The sequence below is a fragment of the Orcinus orca genome, chromosome X (assembly GCF_937001465.1).
Source record: "Orcinus orca chromosome X, mOrcOrc1.1, whole genome shotgun sequence".
In the NCBI taxonomy this organism is placed as follows: Eukaryota; Metazoa; Chordata; class Mammalia; order Artiodactyla; family Delphinidae; genus Orcinus; species Orcinus orca.
Genome location: NC_064580.1, coordinates 16,355,843 through 16,375,293, shown reverse-complemented (window position 1 = coordinate 16,375,293; position 19,451 = coordinate 16,355,843). Strand labels below are relative to the sequence as shown.

Sequence of the window (19,451 nt, the reverse complement as noted above, 5' to 3'; positions counted from 1 at the left end):
TGCCATGTCTTACATAAGTCAATATGGCTCCTTTTGTGACTTGCCTTTTCCTTTCAATGATGTAAGAAGCCCAGACATTGGCAGGCACTCTGTCCTGCTCAGTTCCTCGCGGAGATAAAGGACGGTGGACGTGCTGTGGCGATAGTGGCAAAGAGGGATCCAGAGGCCGACGGATGCACAGTTCTTTAATTAAGTTTAGGCCTCTGTGTCCATCAGCCATTTTCACATCATAGCTTTTGACATTCTCTTCCACAACTTACTCAAGTGAGTTCTTGCTCCCTGGCTGGGAAGCTGGTTTCTTGGCTCTGAGACCAGAAGTCTGTGCTCTCAGTGGGGCCTTTCTAATTGTGTTAGAGCAGGGCCAGGGGAGGCGGTATCCAGCTGAACAAGTGATGCCATTACCTCCTAGTTAGCCTCCCTCCGAGCTTGATTTACGAGTTCTGTTTGGAGAACCTGGATGGCTTGGCCCAGCCTCCCTCTGTTATGCATTTTCCTAGAAGAAATACATGTAATTGTATAAGTAATCCATGAACATGTGCGGGTGTTCTTTTGGGCTTCGTCCTTTCCCCCATCACACGCCTCTCTGTGGAGGTTTGGTGGGTTTCCTTCCAGGCTTTTTTGTATGCAGCCATACTTGTCACTATATAAATAAGCATACATATTTATAGCTTTGTTTGTTTCTTAACATATCCTAGTATCTATATTATTAAGAAATTTGATTTTATTCACATGACTTATATGTATTGACAATCTCTATGTGTCAACACATATAGATCAACTTCATTTTTTTAAGCCTTGTATAATATTCCAGAATATGGATGGACCATCATTTTTTAACTGTTCATCTACTGATGGAGACTTAGGCTTTTCCCCCTTGCACAAAGCTGCAATGACAGTATTTGTTTGTATATTTTTGTGTATGTATGTCACTATTTCTGTAGGGACAATCTCCGGAATTAGAATTTCTGGATCAAAAGGTATGCACATTTAAAAATTCAAAACATAGCTAAACTGTTCTCTCAAAGTTTACATTGCCACCAGCAGTGTAAACAAGAGTTCATTTTCCCACATGCTCTCCAGCTTTGGGTATTGTTAGGCTTTTTAATTGTTTCATTCAGTGGGCAAAACAAATTTCACTGTTGCTTGCCCTATTTTTCTACCTGAAAGTGTTCCAAGGGAGCAAAGAGAGCCTCATGTTGTTTATTAATAAACTTGGTTACCAGGAGCCGCTCAGCATGCTTTATTGTGGCTATCCATAAGGTTTTGGAAGAGGCAATGTACTTGAATTGTGAAATTTCATCAAAAACCCCTATGTAGAAAATTCTCATTTGCACAAATACGAAGTGAAATTATTTCCATACTTGAAGTCACAGTTGATCTGTTTCCTTGTTTGATTATTTTAATGTTTTTCAGTTGTTGATCCTACAGTCATTCCACGTTGAATATTGGTACATGTGTTTGTAATTTGCTCATCCTAGGACAGGACAACATGCTCGGCTTTCATTTTTGCCTTCTTTAAACATTGCTTAATGAGGTTTTCCTGACATATTAGGCTTTATTAAAAACTACTTCTTTTTTCCTCTTAAAGAGCATATAATCAATAGAAGCTCACCATGACTCCTTATTTCCTCTTTGAATTCATATTCTGGATCCTCCTTGAGCATTGAACTTCTGTCTTCACGGCTCATTGACTGAAGCCAGGAGTAGGTCAGTTGGTTCCAAGATCACCCTATAGATTGTTAACCTCTTGCACCTCTTTATCTTTATGTCTGTATTTCACATGAGGGGATATCATAGTGTGAAGTGACTGTCATCTTTGAGCTAAGAGCTGTACTGATGTTTTGGTTTTGAAGTGAAGCATGATGGAATATTCTTGAAGATACAAGTCAGGTTGTCAGCAGTGCTCTCTGTCCTGGGTGGGCACACAATTTCCTTTCCCCAGCGTGCATCTGCCTTGTCCCTCACTCAGGTCATTGCCAATGCCTCTGCCTCCCCCTTCTGAGCCAAACATATCAGTAGAGAGTTATTTTTTTAGCCCCTCCATGGAGAAAGAATTCTGCCTCTGGCTTTGGGGATGCGAGAGACATAAATGACCCAATCCTTGATATCAAGGAGTTTAGTTTCTAGGGAAGTTAAGTCACAAAAACTGAAGAAATAGCTAATGAAGCATGGTCTCTAGAAGAGACCATCCCTCCTCAGATCCGATCACTTCATTGTCCAGTGCCCCTGTGATGCAGTTAATGAAACCTGAGACTGAGCAGTAATACATGCTACTAAAACATTAAGAAGGTCAGCCCCCAAGCGGGCTTTGAGCTTGTCTTCCAATTTGTAATAAGTTCCTTCGGAGTTGTTGCGGTGTGCGGGCTTCTCATTGTAGTGGCTTCTCTTGTTGCGGAGCACGGGCTCTAGGTGCACGGGCTTAAGTAGTTGTGGCATGCGGGCTCAGTAGTTGTGTCTCGTGGGCTTTAGAGCGCAGGCTCGGTAGTTGTGGCGCACGGGCTTAGTTGCTCCGCGGCATGTGGGATCTTCCAGGACCAGGGCTCGAACCCGTGTGCCCTGCACTGGCAGGCAGATTCTTAACTGCTGCGCCACCAGGGAAGTCCTCCTTGTGCTAGTCTTGTTAGCCAACATTTATAAATCAGTGTGAATATCTTAAAGGCATAACATTTTCTAAAACACTTAGGGAGCAATTATCACACCTCTTGTTACTCAGGTCTAAAATATTGATAATTGCATACATCATTGCAGCCATGGTATAATCAGATTACATCAGTTAACCTGTGGTAGCACAGAATGACCCTCACCCAGACCTGCTCTGCAGTGGTATCAAGCTATTTCCCTCCTTTTAAACTTTATTCTATACCTAGATGAAGTTAGATTTATCATTTATTACCATTCAAGATTGCACCGATGGTCTACATTTTAAAAAATATGATACTTGTACTATTTAATGAAATTGAAGAGATCCAGAATAATTTCTTGGAGTGGTACAAGCGGGGCCATGGCATTCAGTCATGTAGCTTATGTACTGTTCAACCCTAGGGGTTGCCATTTACATCAGAGTCTACAACCACAAAACATGAACCTGGGGTAATCGTTAATGAGTGGTTATCTAGTGTCAAGGTCTAGATTTTACTGTTTAAATGCTAGCAAATAGTTTTCTTTGTAATGGATGCTATCTCACAAGCCATCCTTAGCACCTTGAAATTTTGCTAAGAACCAGTGGCTATTCATCTTTGCTGTTGACGTAGACAGCATTGAAGCAACCCAACTTGCACCAGAAGATGAAGAGAAGTTCCAGCTGAAAAAGATAAAAATGACTTTTATATATAATGAGTAAGGGTTTCAAAATCTATAGATTTCCCTCTTTAATCAGTGATCCCAGAGACGTCAGGACCCAGCAGGATGTTCTCTAGTTTATGCAGAAGGCAGTAGGAGTGGTTACTATTTTAAATACCATAACACTTCTTCTCCTATTAGGAAATATATATTCAGCCTTGAGGAAATGTATTCCAGGCTTGGAATATGGACAATGGAAAGCAGTCTTTTCAGTGGCGCCAGGTCTGCAGTAAGTTCTTCCTGAGCCATATTCTCTTTTCAGGATGGTTACTGGAATCACCCTTCGTTGTGCCCTTTCCTGCCGTCATCTGGGAGCTGAGTACAAGCTCTCTTCAGTGGAAAAGCATGGTTTATTTTGATCAGAGGCCCAAGTCACAGCACATATTAACCAGTCACCCAGTGCCATGACTAACTTAACTTTGACCATATCTTATACACCACTTAGGCCCTACCCTAGAAGTTGGCAAAGCTCAAGAATGGGTTTGCAGAAATTTTGAAAATTCTGTAATAGCATTTTGAGTTTGTTGATTTATTTCACCTGACGAACTCAAAACAGTTTACTTCCAAGGAGATCAATTCCCAGGAGGCCAGCATTGTGGCCTGGTAGAAAGAGTAGGAGTCCCACCAAACAGCCAGATGACCTTGACCCATCCCCTAGAACACGTTGGGCCTCTTTCTACATCTGTAGAATAAGGGTCTCAGCTAGGTGAATTCTGAATTCCTTTCCAGAAACAGACTGCTCTGATACTCTTTCCAGAACTAAAATTAGATACTTGTGTAGTAAATCTTCTAAGTCAGCTCTGTGAATTCCAGGTAGAGTCAAACCTGAGGCATTTGTATAGGAGAGTTTTTTTGTAGAGGTTCATTAAATATAGCTTAAAAAAAAAAGGGGGGGGGAATGCTTTTGGAGGGGAGCTGAGTTAAAAACTAAAAATAGATTAATTTTTAAACTTTATATGAAAATTTCTTTTTTTTTGTTTTTTGTTTTTTTGCGGTACATGGGCCTCTCACCGTTGTGGCCTCTCCCGTTGCGGAGCACAGCCTCCGGACGCGCAGGCTCAGCGGCCATGGCTCACGGGCCCAGCCGCTGAGATCATGTGGGATCTTCCCGGACCGGGGCACAAACCCGCATGCCCTGCATCGGCAGGCGGACTCTCAACCACTGCGCCACCAGGGAAGCCCTATATATGAAACTTTTTATGACATATATATTAGTGTATAATTCAATGAATTTCAGAAACTGAACACACCATGTAACCAGCACACAGAATATTACCTGAACCTCAGAAGCCGCACTGAGCCCACTTCTAATTGTTGTATCCTCTGCCCGCTTCCAAGGATAACCATGCTCCCACCCTCATTCCATCGATTAGTTTTGCCTGCTTTTGGTCCTCATCTGAATGGGATCATGGACGACATGCATTCCTTTATGTCTGGCTCCTTTATCTAACATTGTATTTCAGAGATTCATCATTATTATTGTGTGTAGCTGTAGTAGACACTTAAATTTTCCTCCAGAGAGACATTGCTTTATCTTTGCACAACGACGTTATCATTCAAGTGACTCATTCGGGAGGGTCAGTAATATGCCATTATGAACAGAGAGGATGAAAGTGCTGGAGAGAAACCAGAGGCACTTTATAATTTATTAACATAGTGTGTTATTAATATATAATACAATTTACAGTATTGATTTTAAAAATAGAAGTCCTCTTTGGAAGGAGAAGGATTCACTTCCTGCTCTAAGACGTTATCATGCCTTGTCCAAGGAAAGAATCATTCCTCTGGTACCGGCAATGGCTGTTAAATTATAGGATTCTTAAAGATTGCCAGCTTTTCCTGGAGACTGAGAAATCGTGATTTATTCCCACCTTTCTGTGTCCTTATCCCTGCAATCCCTGCACTATCTTACCCTGCACATATGAGGTACAAAATAGCTATTTGTTGGGCTTCCCTGGTGGCACAGTGGTTCAGAGTCCGCTTGCCGATGCAGGGGACACGGGTTCGTGCCCCGGTCCGGGAGGATCCCACATGCCGCGGAGCGGTTATGCCCGTGAGCCATGGCCGCTGAGCCTGCGCGTCCGGAGCCTGTGCTCCACAACGGGAGAGGCCACAACAGTGAGAGGCCCGCGTACCGCCAAAAAAAAAAAAAAAAGCTATTTGTTGACTGACTGAAGGGTCTAGCTAGCATTTATAGTGCCTTCACAGTGCCAGCCCCTGTGCCCAGATCTCCTGTTTACTCACCACAGCGACACTATCAGGCTGGTGCTATTATCACAGTTCGCTAGATGGGGAATCTTGGCCATCGGAAATAACTTATCCAGAGTCACTCAGACATTGTGTGGCAGAGCCAGGACCTTTGATCCCATGCTCTTTAGCCTTCACCGCGGTGCCTGCACACTCTATCTCAGGCCAACAGAAGCTGCGGTGGTGGCTAGGTGCTTGGATGCCCTGTGGCCAGGAGCTCTGCCAGCTGAGAACACGCGGCCTGGTCTGTCCCAGCCCCTTCCCCTGTGGCCATGTAGAAGGAGCCTGCTCCGTGGGCTCTCGCTGCCCGAGCCCCGTGGGTGGCGTGTGATTTCCTCGCTGGCTTCTTCCTCCCTCAGTATCCCCCGCCAGCGCCTGCTGCTGGTGCTGACTGCCTGTCACGGGCTTCCGTTGGCCAACTCCTCCATCGGGAGAGGAACGGACGCAGCCTTAGCATCTGCAGTTTTCTCCACGTGCCGAGCTCCTCTCAGCCTCTGCCCCACCTCCCCCATGTGTATTTCATCTAGTTGCTGCCTAGTTAACCCACACATCTCATCTGGTATATATTGGCCCTTGATGATTATTCGTTGGAACGAAATGAATAAACGAATGGTAAATGAGACTTAAAAATTCAGTATTGATATAAACTTCACTTTTTAAAAAATGTTGACTCTGCCCTCCCCACTACTAAAAGTGTAAGCGATGATAATGAATTAACATACAATAAAGAGGAAATGCAACACACCCATCCTTTTACGGTATGACATAAATGGGGATAGATCATTTATAAGATTCTGTGACCTCTTCTGATTCTTAGCATAGTTTTTAACCAGCCTTTATATAGTGGTAATCATTATATATACGCAGCATTTTGTGTTTTTAAATTTTTTTCTTGATATTTTGCATGTGTTGATGTTTTCCATAAATCTACATGGACTACCTTGCTTATCATTTTTATTATAATATCCCACTGGATGGGCCTCCCGTAATAAACATGGGTTTTGCTTTTTGTAGCCAGTGCCCACCTGGCATTGCCAATTCTCTGGACTAGAGTAATTTAAAGGAAGCAGGTTGCAGGTTGTCTTGCTTGAGGAACTGGCCTTTTGGGCATTGTTGTGTCGTGATTATGGCAAAGCTGTGATGATGTGTCCCCCTATTTTATTCCAGGATGCTTTTCTCTGGCAGGCAGTGTGGCCATGTTGGGAGACCTGAGGAACTTTTACTGACGTTCAAGATATTCCTTGTCATCATTTGTCTTCATGTCACTGTGGTTACATCCCTGGAAGGTAAGGTGCCCATTTTCCTTCATCTTTTTCCTATTTTATCTGTGTGTGTGTGTGTGTGTGTGTGTGTGTGTGTGTGTGTGTGTGTGTTTATTTGGGATTGTTTTACTGTGGTAAAAAAAAATAACATAAAACTTACCATTTTCACCATTTTTAAGTATATAATTCACTGCTATTAAATGTATTCACAGTTTTGTGCAATCATCACCACTGTCCAGTTCCAGAACACTTTCATCATCTCAAATAGGAACTCTGCACCCATTAAGCAATAACCTCCCTTCCCCCCTCCCCCCAGGCCCTGGTAACCTCTGTTATTTCTGTCTCTATGATTTTGCCTATTCTAGGTACCTCATGTAAGTATAAGGAATCATACAATATTCATCCTCTTGTGCCTGGCTCATTTCCCTTAGCATGTTTCCAAGGTTCATCCATGTTGTAACATGATCCAGAATTTCATTCCTTTTTAAGGCTGAATAATGCTCCATTGTATGTACATATTTTGTTTATCTCTTCAATGTTGATGGACATTTGGGTTATTTCCACCTTTTGGCTATTATAAATAATGCTAGTGTGAACATTGGTGTTTAAGTATCCGTTTGAGTCCCTTCTTTCAATTCTTTGGGGTGTATATACCTAGGAGTAGAATTGCTGGATCATATGGTAATTCTGTGTTTAACTTTTTGAGGATCTGCCAAACTGTTTCCCACAGAGGCTGCACCATTTAACATTCTCACCAGCAAGGCACAGGATTCCAATTTTTCTATATCCTCACCAACACTTGTTATTTTCTGTTGTTTTGATAATGGATGTGAAATGGTATCATTGTGGTTTTTATTTGCATTTCCTTAATGATTAGTGATTTTGAACATGTTTTCATGTGCTTATTAGTCATTTGTGTATGTTCTTTAGAGAAATGACTATTCGAACCTTTGGTCCATTTTTGAATTGGGTTGTTTGGGGTTTTCTGTTGTCATTGAGTTTTAGGAATTCATTATATATTCAGGATACTAATCCTTTATTATATATATGATTTGCAAATATTTTCCCCCTTCTGTGAGTTGTCTTTTCACTCTTTTTTTTTTTTTTGGCTGCGTTGGGTCTTCGTTGCTGTGCATGGGCTTTCTTTAGTTGTGGCAAGCGGGGGCTACTCTTCATTGCGGTGTGCGGGCTTCTCATTGTGGTGGCTCCTCTTGTTGTGGAGCACGGGCCCTAGAGCACGCGGGCTTCAGTAGTTGCAGCACACAGGCTCAGTAGTTGTGGCGCACAGGCTTAATTGCTCCACAGGATGTGGGATCTTCCTGGACCAGGGATCAAACCCGTGTCCCCTGCATTGGCAGGCAGATTCTTAACCACTGCGCCACCAGGGAGTCCCTTTTCACTCTTTTAATAGTGTTCTTTGATGCACAAAAGTTTTTAATTTTGATGAAATCCAATTTGTCTATTTTTACTTTATTGCCTGTGTTTTTGCTGTCATATCCAAGAAATGTCATGAAGATTTTTCCCTATTTTTCTTCTAAGAACTTTATAGTTTTAGACCGGGGCACGAACCCGTATCCCCTGCATCGGCAGGCAGACTCCCAACCACTGCACCACCAGGGAAGCCCCTATTTGTTTTTAAAAGTACCTACTCGAAGGCACTTCTGCATGGAAATTTAAGGGAGATAGAGAATCACCCTAATGAAGCAGCATCCATTTCAGAAAAGAGGATCCTTAGAAGCTTATGTGAGAATGGGAAAACGTACCTGAGGAAGGCGATAAAAAGTCCAGAAACCCCAGGGCTGCAATATCTTTGAGTACAACTGCCAAAAGAATACAGTGCTATGTAAATATTAAAAAATCAGTATTTAAGAAGACATTATTAAGGACATACAGAGAAATACCTTACTTATTTAGAAGAGAGTTGCAAGACCAAGGAATCTTTGTTGGATAAATATCTACTAGCAGCAAATATCTACTAGCAGCAAACAACAGCATAAATACAACAGACACACACAGATGCACACAAACTAAATGGAAAACTTGCAACAGATTAAAACACAGTTGAGGGCTTCCCTGGTGGTGCAGTGGTTGGGAGTCTGCCTGCCGATGCAGGGGACACGGGTTTGTGCCCGGATCCGGGAGGATCCCACATGCCGCGGAGCAGCTGGGCCCGTGAGCCATGGCCGCTGAGCCTGGGCGTCCGGAGCCTGTGCTCCGCAACGGGAGAGGCCATAGCAGTGAGAGGCCCGCGTACCGCAAAAAGCAAACAAACAAACAAACAAAAAAACACAGTTGACAGTCCTTCAAAAGTAGGCACTGGGGCATATTGTCAAGAAGCCATGATACTTTACACAAAGAAATAAGAGCTAAATGTGTATTGACTGCTTACAATGTGCTGGGTTCCTATGTGCTGTATATACATCCACTCTCTTAAGCTGCTCAACCAAATCTATTAAGGGGAGATCCCAGTCTTAGCACCATTTCTCAGATCAAGACACTGAGGCTCAGAGAGATAAGTAACTTGCTCAAGGGAGTGGCCGAGCTGGGAATTGTACCCAACTTGGAATTTTGTGCTCCTAACCGCAAAACCAGAGTTCTCAAACTTGAGTATGCATCAGAATCACCTGGAAGGCTTGTTAAGCCAGATTCCTGGGTCCTTCCCTGAGAGTTTTTGATTTAGTAGCTCTGGGGCGGGCCCTGAGAATTGACATTTCTAACAAGTTCTCAGGTGATGTTGATGTGAGTGGTTCAGAGACGATACCACTACCTACACAACTGGCAGAAGACATAAGTAGGGAGAGAAAACTCCTCCAGATATATATCATGGGATACAAATTCTTTTATGGCCATGTGATGTTCATGTAAACTGTGCTCAGACACATCATCTCCTTGGGGCATTAAGACACCACTGTGGGGGCTTCCCTGGTGGCGCAGTGGTTGAGGGTCCACCTGCCGATGCAGGGGACATGGGTTCGTGCCCCGGTCTGGGAAGATCCCACATGCCGCAGAGCGGCTGGGCCCGTGAGCCATGGCCGCTGAGCCTGCGCGTCCGGAGCCTGTGCTCCGCAACGGGAGAGGCCACAACAGTGAGAGGCTAGCATACCGCAAAAAAAAAAAAAAAATTATGAAAATGGGGCAGGTAAACATGAGAGTTTCATGGCTCTGAAACCAGCCTGAGTAGGGAAAACCTGTGTGGATGCTAAGGTCGCTGAATGTATTTCTTGCTCTGGCTCTCTGATGAATTGATTTCTTAAGGCAGTGGTTCTCAGAGTGTGGCCCCCAGACAAGCAACATCAGCATCACCTGGGAGCTTTTTAGAAGTGCAGATTCTCAGGCCCAGCCTAGACCTGCTGAATTGGAAACTCTGAGGGTGGGGTCCAGCAGTCTGTGCTTTAACCATCCCTCCAGGTGATGCTGATGCATTCTCAGAGAGCCACAGTCTTAAAGAATTGGCTGAAACATTACTGTGCCCCATGATATAGTAGAAAGGTGGTGAGATCTAGAGTTAGAGCCCTCCCCGTGCCTGCCACCTGCTATTTGTATGATCTCTATTTGCCAGTAGACTGACATGGGACTCTATTTCCTCATCTTCAAAATGGGTGTAATCCTGAGCTCCCTCAGTGGGCTCTTGTTTTTTGTTTTTTTAAACATTATTTATCTTTTATTTTTTAAAATATTTTATTTATTTATATTTGGCTGTGTTGGGTCTTCGTTGCTGTGCACGGGCTTCCTCTAGTTGCGGCGAGCGGGGGCTCCTCTTCCTTGTGGTGCGCAGGCTTCTCACTGTGGTGGCTTCTCTTGTTGCGGAGCACGGGCTCTAGGTGTGTGGGCTTCAGTAGTTGTGGCACGTGGGCTCAGTGGTTGCGGCTCACGGGCTCTAGAGCGCAGGCTCAGTAGTTGTGGCGCATGGGCTTAGTTGCTCCGCGGCATGTGGGATCTTCCCAGAGCAGGGCTCGAACCCGTGTCCCCTGCATTGGCAGGTGGATTCTTAACCACTGCGCCACCAGGGAAGCCCTGGGCTCTTGTTAAGGCTCAATATATGTTTTAAAAAAAGAAAAAAAAGAAAAAAAAAAAGAACCTCCATGATGGCAAAGGGCAAAGGTTTTTCTTTTTCTTTTCTCTGTTTCTTTTTCCAGCTTTATTGACATATAACATTTAACATTGCATATGCAAAGGTTTTTCTGAATGAAGTGTTTTGGGATCTGGAAAGGGCTAAATAGGAGTTCGTTATTGTCTTTCAGAACTCCAACTAAGAGTATTCTTGTTATTTAATAATCACTTTGATAATATTTACCTGTGCCAGCCGCTGTTCTTTGAAGTAGGCACTAGCATTAGGCTCCGTTTTACAGACTTACAGGAAACCGAGGCGCAAAGAAGGTAAGCAACTTGCCCAAGGTTAAACATTTTGGTTGCAGAGTTGCAATTCGAACTCAGGCCATCTGACCCAAAGTCTGTGTGTTTAGCCACTACGCTATCCTGTCTTCAGCATTCTTAACCTCTCTGCTACACTAGGTTGTGTACTGTGCTTGGTGGTTGTGTAGCTGTAGGTTAAACATCAAGGTGGAATCCACTTTTGGACTGGATATTGGACTGGATCATCCAGACGGCTTATAGGCATCATCTCTCTGAACAGCTTTGGACTGAGGCAGGTTCTTTTCGGTTCAGGATGGCTTAGGTCTTGTCTTTGATGAAGGCCAAGGGGACCTGCTACTTCTACATTGGATAATCAGTTGCGTGGTAATGAGTGCCTGCTGTGTGCCTAGCATTACTGGCTGCTGAGAGGACATCATCTCTGACTCCAGGAAATTTACACTCCAGTTGGAGGGACATGACTATGACACATGAGAACAGTACAAACTGTAACGAAATCCTGAAGCGTGAGTCAGTGCTATAGGGCTTTAACATATGGCCTTCGGCCAAATCCGTGGGTGAGTCTAGTTAAATGTTAAGCCACCTGTAGCAGATGCTATTGGTGCGCTGCCCATCTCCCCTTGGCCCACCCAGAGGTCACCTAGAGGCAGATCCTGCACATGCTGGTGGCTCCCATGTCTCCCTGACTGAGAATGATCTGTACCCATGCACCCATGCTTGGCCTGTACATGGAACAAGCTAGTAGTGCCGGGGAGTTAATACCCCAAAGCAGTGAAGAATGGGAGTTCGTGTTTACCTATGCCAGCTTCCTTGTCCCTTGGTGGGACAATGCTAAGGTGTGTTCTATACACCTAGGAGATTGTTGGATTGGGCCACAGTTGCCCATAGTAGCAGTGTGCTAATTAATGTACCCATTATTGGCTTTACTCTCTTCCCTACCTCACTCCCCTACTCCCTCCCTCTGCTTCCTGGGGTCATCCCCATTTGGAAACACACTCATTTTCCAAGTCTAGCCCAGTATTACTGCCTCTATGAAACCTCCCCTCACGTCTTCATAAGAATTAAATCTCTTCTGCCAGTGCTCCCTTTTCTGTTTATCCATGTCTTTTTATGCTTGTCACTTTGTATCATGTCATGATGTACTTCCTTTGCATCATGAGTCGTTTCAGCACATGGTCTGTGCCAGGTGAGAAGGGAGAATGAAGGTTTGGCAAGGTGGGTGGGAAACTAATGGGGTGAAAGCAGGCAGAGGGCCTGCTCTGGGGCAGGCCTTGATGTAGGTCATCTCATTTAATCCTCACAAAAACTCTTTATGGTAGATATTTTAAGTCTCAGTTTGCAGATGAAGAAACTGAGTGTCAAAGAGAGTAAGTCGTTTGCCCAGAGTCACACAGCTTGGAGGATCCCCCACTGGAATCAGTAGCCCGTACTGTTCATACTATACCGGGTTGCCCAGTAAGTGAAGGCTGAATGAACGTGGCACTGAGGCACGGAGAGAAGAGGGAGAGGGAGCCTGAAGGACTGCCAGGGAGCAGCCGTTGCCCCTGCCTCTGGGGTATCTGGACTGCAAACACAGTAGCTTCGCCCTGGAAGCCTGAGAGATGACTCAGTGGCTCTCGACAGTGAGGAGGGATCGGACTGACACTCCCTTTTTTTTTTTTAACATCTTTATTGGAGTATAATTGCTTTACAATGGTGTGTTAGTTTCTGCTGTATAACAAAGTGAATCAGCTGTACATATACATATATCCCCATATCTCCTCCCCGGACTGACACTCTCTTGTTAGGCCACTGACCAATAGAGAAAACCCTTAGACCTTGACACTTCCAGTTGTGTAATTTGGTGATGTTCGAGGGAGTCATTCGTGGTCTACCAGAAGCCCAAATAAGTTTTGGCAGGTAACTCACCTCTAGCCTCTAGCTCTCTTGGGCTGTGCCAATACCTCTTTTCTTTCTTCCTCCCTCCCTCCCTCCCTCCCTTCCTTCCTTCCTTCCTTTCTTCCACTGCTTTTTTTTTGTCTTCCAAGAAGGTCTTCTTTTAGGTACAACTGTTTTCCAGAGCGTGAGATGACATATTAGTGGAAGGTGGTTATAATTTCATTCTTGCAGAGCTGTCGTCCCCATTTGGAAACAAGTACACATTTGAGCCAGTTTGGTGACCGCATGAGCTATAATCCCAACTTACTGTCTTTCTGGGCTGGATCTAGATCTTTCTGTGCTGAAGGCATTTCTAGTGATAGATTTCTCTCTAATTCCCCTTGTCCCAGGCCTCACTGGCTTGTCTCCTCTTACCGTCTCATGCTTTGTCCATCCAAGTCTTTGTTCTTCTTTCCAAACCCAGTGCTGGTCTCCTTGTCTCTCACTTTTCTACCTGTAAAATTGCGATTATAAATACCATAGCGCTGATCTGATACTCAGCCAATTTCCCAAGCCCCCAAAATCCCACACAGGCATGAGGTCACTTCTGCTGGGCCCTGACTCTTTCCCTGGCAGGTAGAAGTGGTGACAAGGAATGATAGAGAATCTAGAGGGGTTGAGGGGGAAACTGAAAGCAGAGGACATTGTGTGCCACTTTCCACTTAGAACTCCGGATGAGAACCCCTCACAGTGCACTGTAAATCAACATGGGGCAGTGGCAGAGATGAGAAATGGCGGCACAGTGTGTTTAGGCAGAGTGAAGGCTGGAGGTGGTGTCCTCTCCAGGTCTTTCTCATCTCTTGTGTGACAGGGAAGGGATTCAGAATTGCCCTCGTGTTCCTAGTGGGTAGCTCTGTTGAGAGCCAGGGGCAGGGACAGGGCTGCAGAGATGACGGTGTGGACAGCTGAGACCAGGGGCCAGATGGAGGATGTGACAGACACCCAGTGGTGAGAGCTGAGAGGACCTAGGTCAGCAAGAGAGGGACCCCCCAGGCCAGGGTGGGATTCTGAGAGACTAGAACATGGGGCGCACTGGACACAGCCTTCAGCAGTGGATGCCAGCTGGACCCCCAGGAACCCTGCAGGGTGAGGGAGATCCCTGGAGAGACCCTTGAGAACCCAGTGCTCAGCACGAGGTGATGTAGGTCCTTTCTCCCTGCTGTGCAGAACACTGGCACCCCATTCCTAACCTGGAAGCCATCTTGACTACCAGAAGGAAGAGGAGGGAAAACGAAGATTGCGCATTTATCTGGAAGACATTGAGTTACCTAGAGACCATTTTAGAGCGGAAGAGAGAGCTACCTTAAATCATCAGGTTTAAGGATCCCTTTCCTGTACCTCTGGAATGGAGGCTCCGAAACAAGATGGAGTCATCCTAGACATCAAAGGAAAGCTCAAGGATTTCTTTTTAATTTGTTTATTGTCACTATTGTTTGTACATCTAAATTATGTCTATACATTTTATAAGATTTTTTAAAAATTTTTTATTTATTTATTTTTAGTTTTGGCTGTGTTGGGTCTTCGTTTCTGCGCGAGGGCTTTCTCTAGTTGCAGCGAGCGGGGGCCACTCTTCATCGCGGTGCGCGGGGCTTTCACTGTCACGGCCTCTCTTGTTGCGGAGCACAGGCTCCAGACGCGCAGGCTCAGTAGTTGTGGCTCACGGGCCCAGTTGCTCCGCGGCATGTGGGATCTTCCCAGACCAGGGCTCGAACCCGTGTCCCCTGCATTGGCAGGCAGATTCTCAACCACTGCGTCACCAGGGAAGCCCCGTATGTCTATACATTTTATACTAACTCTAAAACATCCATACTGAACAGTTAGGATGTGTCAGGACACTGCTAGCAGTGGTGAAGGCCATCATGATATCCTGAATTCTGCTCCTCCTCCTGGTTTTATCTTTGCAGGTATGAAGGAATATCTGGTCAGGTCCTGTCTATATCCTCCATAGTGTTAGCACATAGTAAGTGCTCAATAAACTGGCTGGTTGGTTGGTTTTGATTTGTGGCTCTAGTCTAAAGCCTAGAGATACACTAAAACATGGACTGCTCTCCTCAGCTTACACCACCAGCATTATCCTTATCTGAACCCAATGAGTTCTGATACAACATATATTCCACTAAACTTTTGTGTAGACCTCAGTGAGGTGGCTGTACATTGGCTCCAATTACCCTTAAGGAATGTATTTCCTTTCCTCCATGTGATGAAGGGGCTCGGCTGATTGCCTGTTAAGAGTCCTTCACACTTTGACATTGTGAGTTCGATTACCCAGTAGGATCAGTCTTTGGATTCCTGATTTGTTGTCCTGGGATACCGGGGATCCTTGAGGTCTGCCTCGAACTAAGAACCACTCATCTCTGCAATCCCATTTTAAGGCTGCTCTCCTATTCAAAGTTCCTAATATGAAACTGGAAACAATTTAAAAGTCCTATTTTCTCCAGACTACTTTTTTTAACTTGACGTGATTTCGAAAGCTCTTAAAGTTACTGTGAAGCCAGTGAATCTCTTGATTTCCATATTGAGAAAAGCTCCAGACATGGCTTTTGCTGACTGGTAAATCTCCCAGTTGCCAGTGCTATCCTTGCCTTGTTGTACATGGAAAAGTCCCAGTGTCTCTTTGTAGGATCCAGTGGCAACAGCACATAGCACTGAACATTAAGAACAGCGGTAGCAACCCATCTGGACATTTCTGTAGGTCTTCATGGTCTACAGAGCACCTTGGCATATACATCATCTCCTCATGTCCCCCTGAGGTGGGTGGAGAAGTTTGTATTATCCCCACTTTGCTGATGAGAGGACTGAAGCGCAAAGCAAAGGATACTTTTCTAGGTTACCCAGCAAGAGACAGTATCAAGGTGCTGAAAGCAGCTCTCCAGAACTCTTTCTTGTACACCAGCCTGCACGAAGTGCTTGCTTTTGGTTATAGGAGTATGTTTTATCCAAGATCTTTAACAAGGGTGACTTTAACCATGAGGAATGTCCCTCTAAATGAGGAGTTGGCAAACTTTTCTTTAAAGAACCAGATAATAAATATTTTGGCTTTGTGATCCTTATGGCATCTGTGACAACTACTCAACGCTGCCCATGCAGCTCAAAAGTGGCCCTAGACAATATGTAAATGAATAGATGTGGCTTTGAGCCAGTGGAACTTTATTTGCAAATACAGTTGGTGGGTTGGATTCGGCCCATGGACTGTAGTTTACAGACTCCTTCCTGGTCTAGACAGTGCAGAAGTGGTGCGGCACTTACTACTGATCATTTATATTACACCCATTCCTTGCTTTTCTTCTTGCTGGCTGAGCCTGGCTTCGTAGGGTGCTCCCCTCTTTCAGCACTCAGGAGTAAATCCTGATTATTCTAAGCCACCCGTGGAAATGCTGTTCCTTGCCAATATTTGATTTAGGAGTGGGTATGTGACTGAATTTTTTTTTTTTTTTTTTTGCGGTATGCGGGCCTCTCACTGTTGTGGCCTCTCCCGTTGCGGAGCACAGGCTCCGGACACGCAGGCTCAGGGGCCATGGCTCACGGGCCCAGTTGCTCCACGGCGTGTGGGATCTTCCCGGACCGGGGCTCGAACCCGTGTCCCCTGCATTGGCAGGCGGACTCTCAACCACTGCGCCACCAGGGAAGCCCTGTGACTGACTTTTGACCAAAAAGACACCTGGGAAAATCTGCTGGGGGACTTCTAGGAAAACATCCCCACTCCTGAGACTCAATGAAAAAGAGTTTCTCTTCTTACTCTGGACACGCACTGTCCAATATGATAGCCACTAGGCACATGTGGCTATTTAAATTTAAATTAATTAAAATTAAGTGAAATTAAAAATTCAGTTCCTCAGTCACACTAAGTCACATCTCAAGCGTTCAGTATTCACATGGGGCTAGTGGTTGCTGTACTGGACGGTGCAGATATAGAATATTTCCATCGTTGTAGAAAGTTCTATTGGCTAGTGCTGTGCCTAGACATTTTCATGTTTGGATTTGATGCCTGAAACAGTGGTAGCCATCTTAAAAACACTGAGAGGAGCTAGGGAGTGCAAGTAGAAAGTGGAGATAACCTGAGTTTTTGAAAGGTTGAGTCCCTGAACTAACTGTATCCTGAGGCTGAATGAACCGACGGCTGGAAAAGGCCTGGGTCTTTGTTGCCATCACTGAGCTGTAGGACCAGCCTTAGAACTGTCCGCTTTTGGAGTTCTTGTTAGGTGGGTTAATTGAATGTCCTTAATGTTTGTGATACTTTTAACTGAACGTTCTGCGACTTGCCTCTGAAAGCATTCTAACACATCTAAGAGTTAACTTTACAAAGGTTTACTGTGTGTCACATCGTTTTAAATGCTTCGTGCGTTACCTCCGTGAATCCTGATAATAGTTACGGTCAGGTGTTAATCCTTCATTTTCTAGATGAGGGAACTGAGGCTTGGACGGTTTGAGTCACTTCCAAGTTCACACAGCTGGAAAGTAGAAGTGGTGGCATTTTAGAACTTGTGTCCTTAACCACTTCCTCAGTGTTTAGTCCCTGAAGCAGTTGAAAATGTTTTTTTACACGACTTTGACTGAAACTTTGCCATATTCATTTATCCTGGGATGGGTTTGTACCTCCAAAGGACTAGATAAAGATTAAGAGAGATCTGAGGAATAAAAGCAATAGTTCCGCTGATTTAATCTGTTAAGAAGTAAGTTGTTCCAAGAGAACATGCTGTTGAAATGTACCTTGATGTGGGTACAGCTTTCCTTCAAGGAAATAACAAGAAACAGATTGATCTTGGCAAGAAGCCTCATGTTCACAAGATCACAGCGCTGTAAAAGAAACCCATCAAGATAGATTGAGAGTGCTTTTGCAACAATGTCTGTGGCAATTGTGTTTGTTTTTTTGTGTGTTTTTTTTTTTTTTTTTGCGGTACACGGGCCTCTCACTGTTGTGGCCTCTCCCGCTGCGGAGCACAGGCTCTGGACGCGCAGGGTCAGCGGCCATGGCTCACGGGCCCAGCTGCTGCGCGGCATGTGGGATCCTCCCGGACCAGGGCACAAACCGGTGTGCCCTGCATCGGCAGGCGGACTCCCAACCACTGCGCCACCAGGGAAGCCCAATTGTGTTTGTTTTTAACATCAGTGTCCTATTTGACCTATGCCCTTCCCTCTTCTTTCCCTTTAGGAATGCACACAGCATAAAGTAAAAGTTACTCTCTTGTTGCTCTAGTATTTAGTATAGTATAGAATTTTGTTAATTTAAGGACGAGAGAAATGAAAACTATCAAATGGGTGGTGGTGTTGCTTTGGCGAATAAATGAGAATTGCTTATAATTATCTGATTAATTGAATAAACGAGGACTGAACACATAGCTGTCTTGTGTCTCAACTCTGTAGCCTTTTTCGCCTTGCTCCTAATGTAAAATAGGCCTTGTCATTACACTGGTTACTGGTTTGGATTCACAGTAAAGGCTAACCAATTCTGGGTTTTGGTGTACAGGCAGGAGGGATGAGTTTGAATTAGTGAAGAACTTTCAGTTATAGGATTTTTTTCAAAGTAGAATTTTAAAACTTTCAAGTGAGTTGCATAATATCACTAAAATGTAAACTCTGTTTGAGGCCAGGGGTTTGGTTTTATTCCTGCTATAGCCCCAGTGCCTGGCATACAATTGGCCTTCAAAAATTGGAATAAGTGAATAAGCTTTGGGCAAATCCCTTCATGTTCTGAGCTTCCTTCCTCCCTTGTAGACTGAGGGGCTTGGACTAGTTTGGTATTTAGTCTTTTCCAGACCTATGGCTTATGTTGTAATTCTTTGCTTCCAGTGAACTCCAAGTCCTAAAAGATACTATCTTTCAAATGGTTTATTTAAGTAAAATTTTCCTCCCATTTTTGTGCTGAGCAAAGACAACAAAGATAACTGCATCCAGTGTTTGTGATCAGTAGTAGAAAACCAGGAGAGATGTAATTTCAAACAAAGCAAACATCACACTCTGTTTTCTCATGCAGTCTATTGTGGGTAAATAAACCATTTTTGAATTAAAGAAATATAGTATAAGTCACTACCTTTGCCACTTTTCTGGATTTACAATATTATACTAGGTCATCTTCAAGTCTCCTTCGCCTCTGAAATGGATTTCTATGAACTTCCATTTCCTGATGTGTAATACAAAGTGATGGAACCCCACGGTCTTTCTAGGAGATGTCTTCCTATGATGCTAACCCATGGAAACTTGAATTAGACGAACACAGTTTTGTAATAGATATTCTCACTAATCAAGCATTAGTGAATAGATAGGAATGTTTTAAAGTTAGAATGGAAATCACATACATGCAAATCTTGGAAAGAAACT

At 44.3% G+C, this 19,451-nt stretch overlaps 1 protein-coding gene across 23 annotated transcripts in view; it reads left to right on the top strand.

Moving 5' to 3' along the window:
• Positions 1–19,451, top strand: part of ADGRG2 (adhesion G protein-coupled receptor G2) — a 185,430-nt gene that overhangs the window by 107,104 nt on the left and 58,875 nt on the right. For all 23 annotated transcript variants that reach the window (XM_049704707.1, XM_049704725.1, XM_049704709.1 and 20 more), the window contains one exon: positions 6,754–6,872. In XM_049704707.1, coding sequence (XP_049560664.1) covers positions 6,754–6,872 — 119 coding nt within the window. The remainder of the gene's footprint in view (positions 1–6,753; positions 6,873–19,451) is intronic.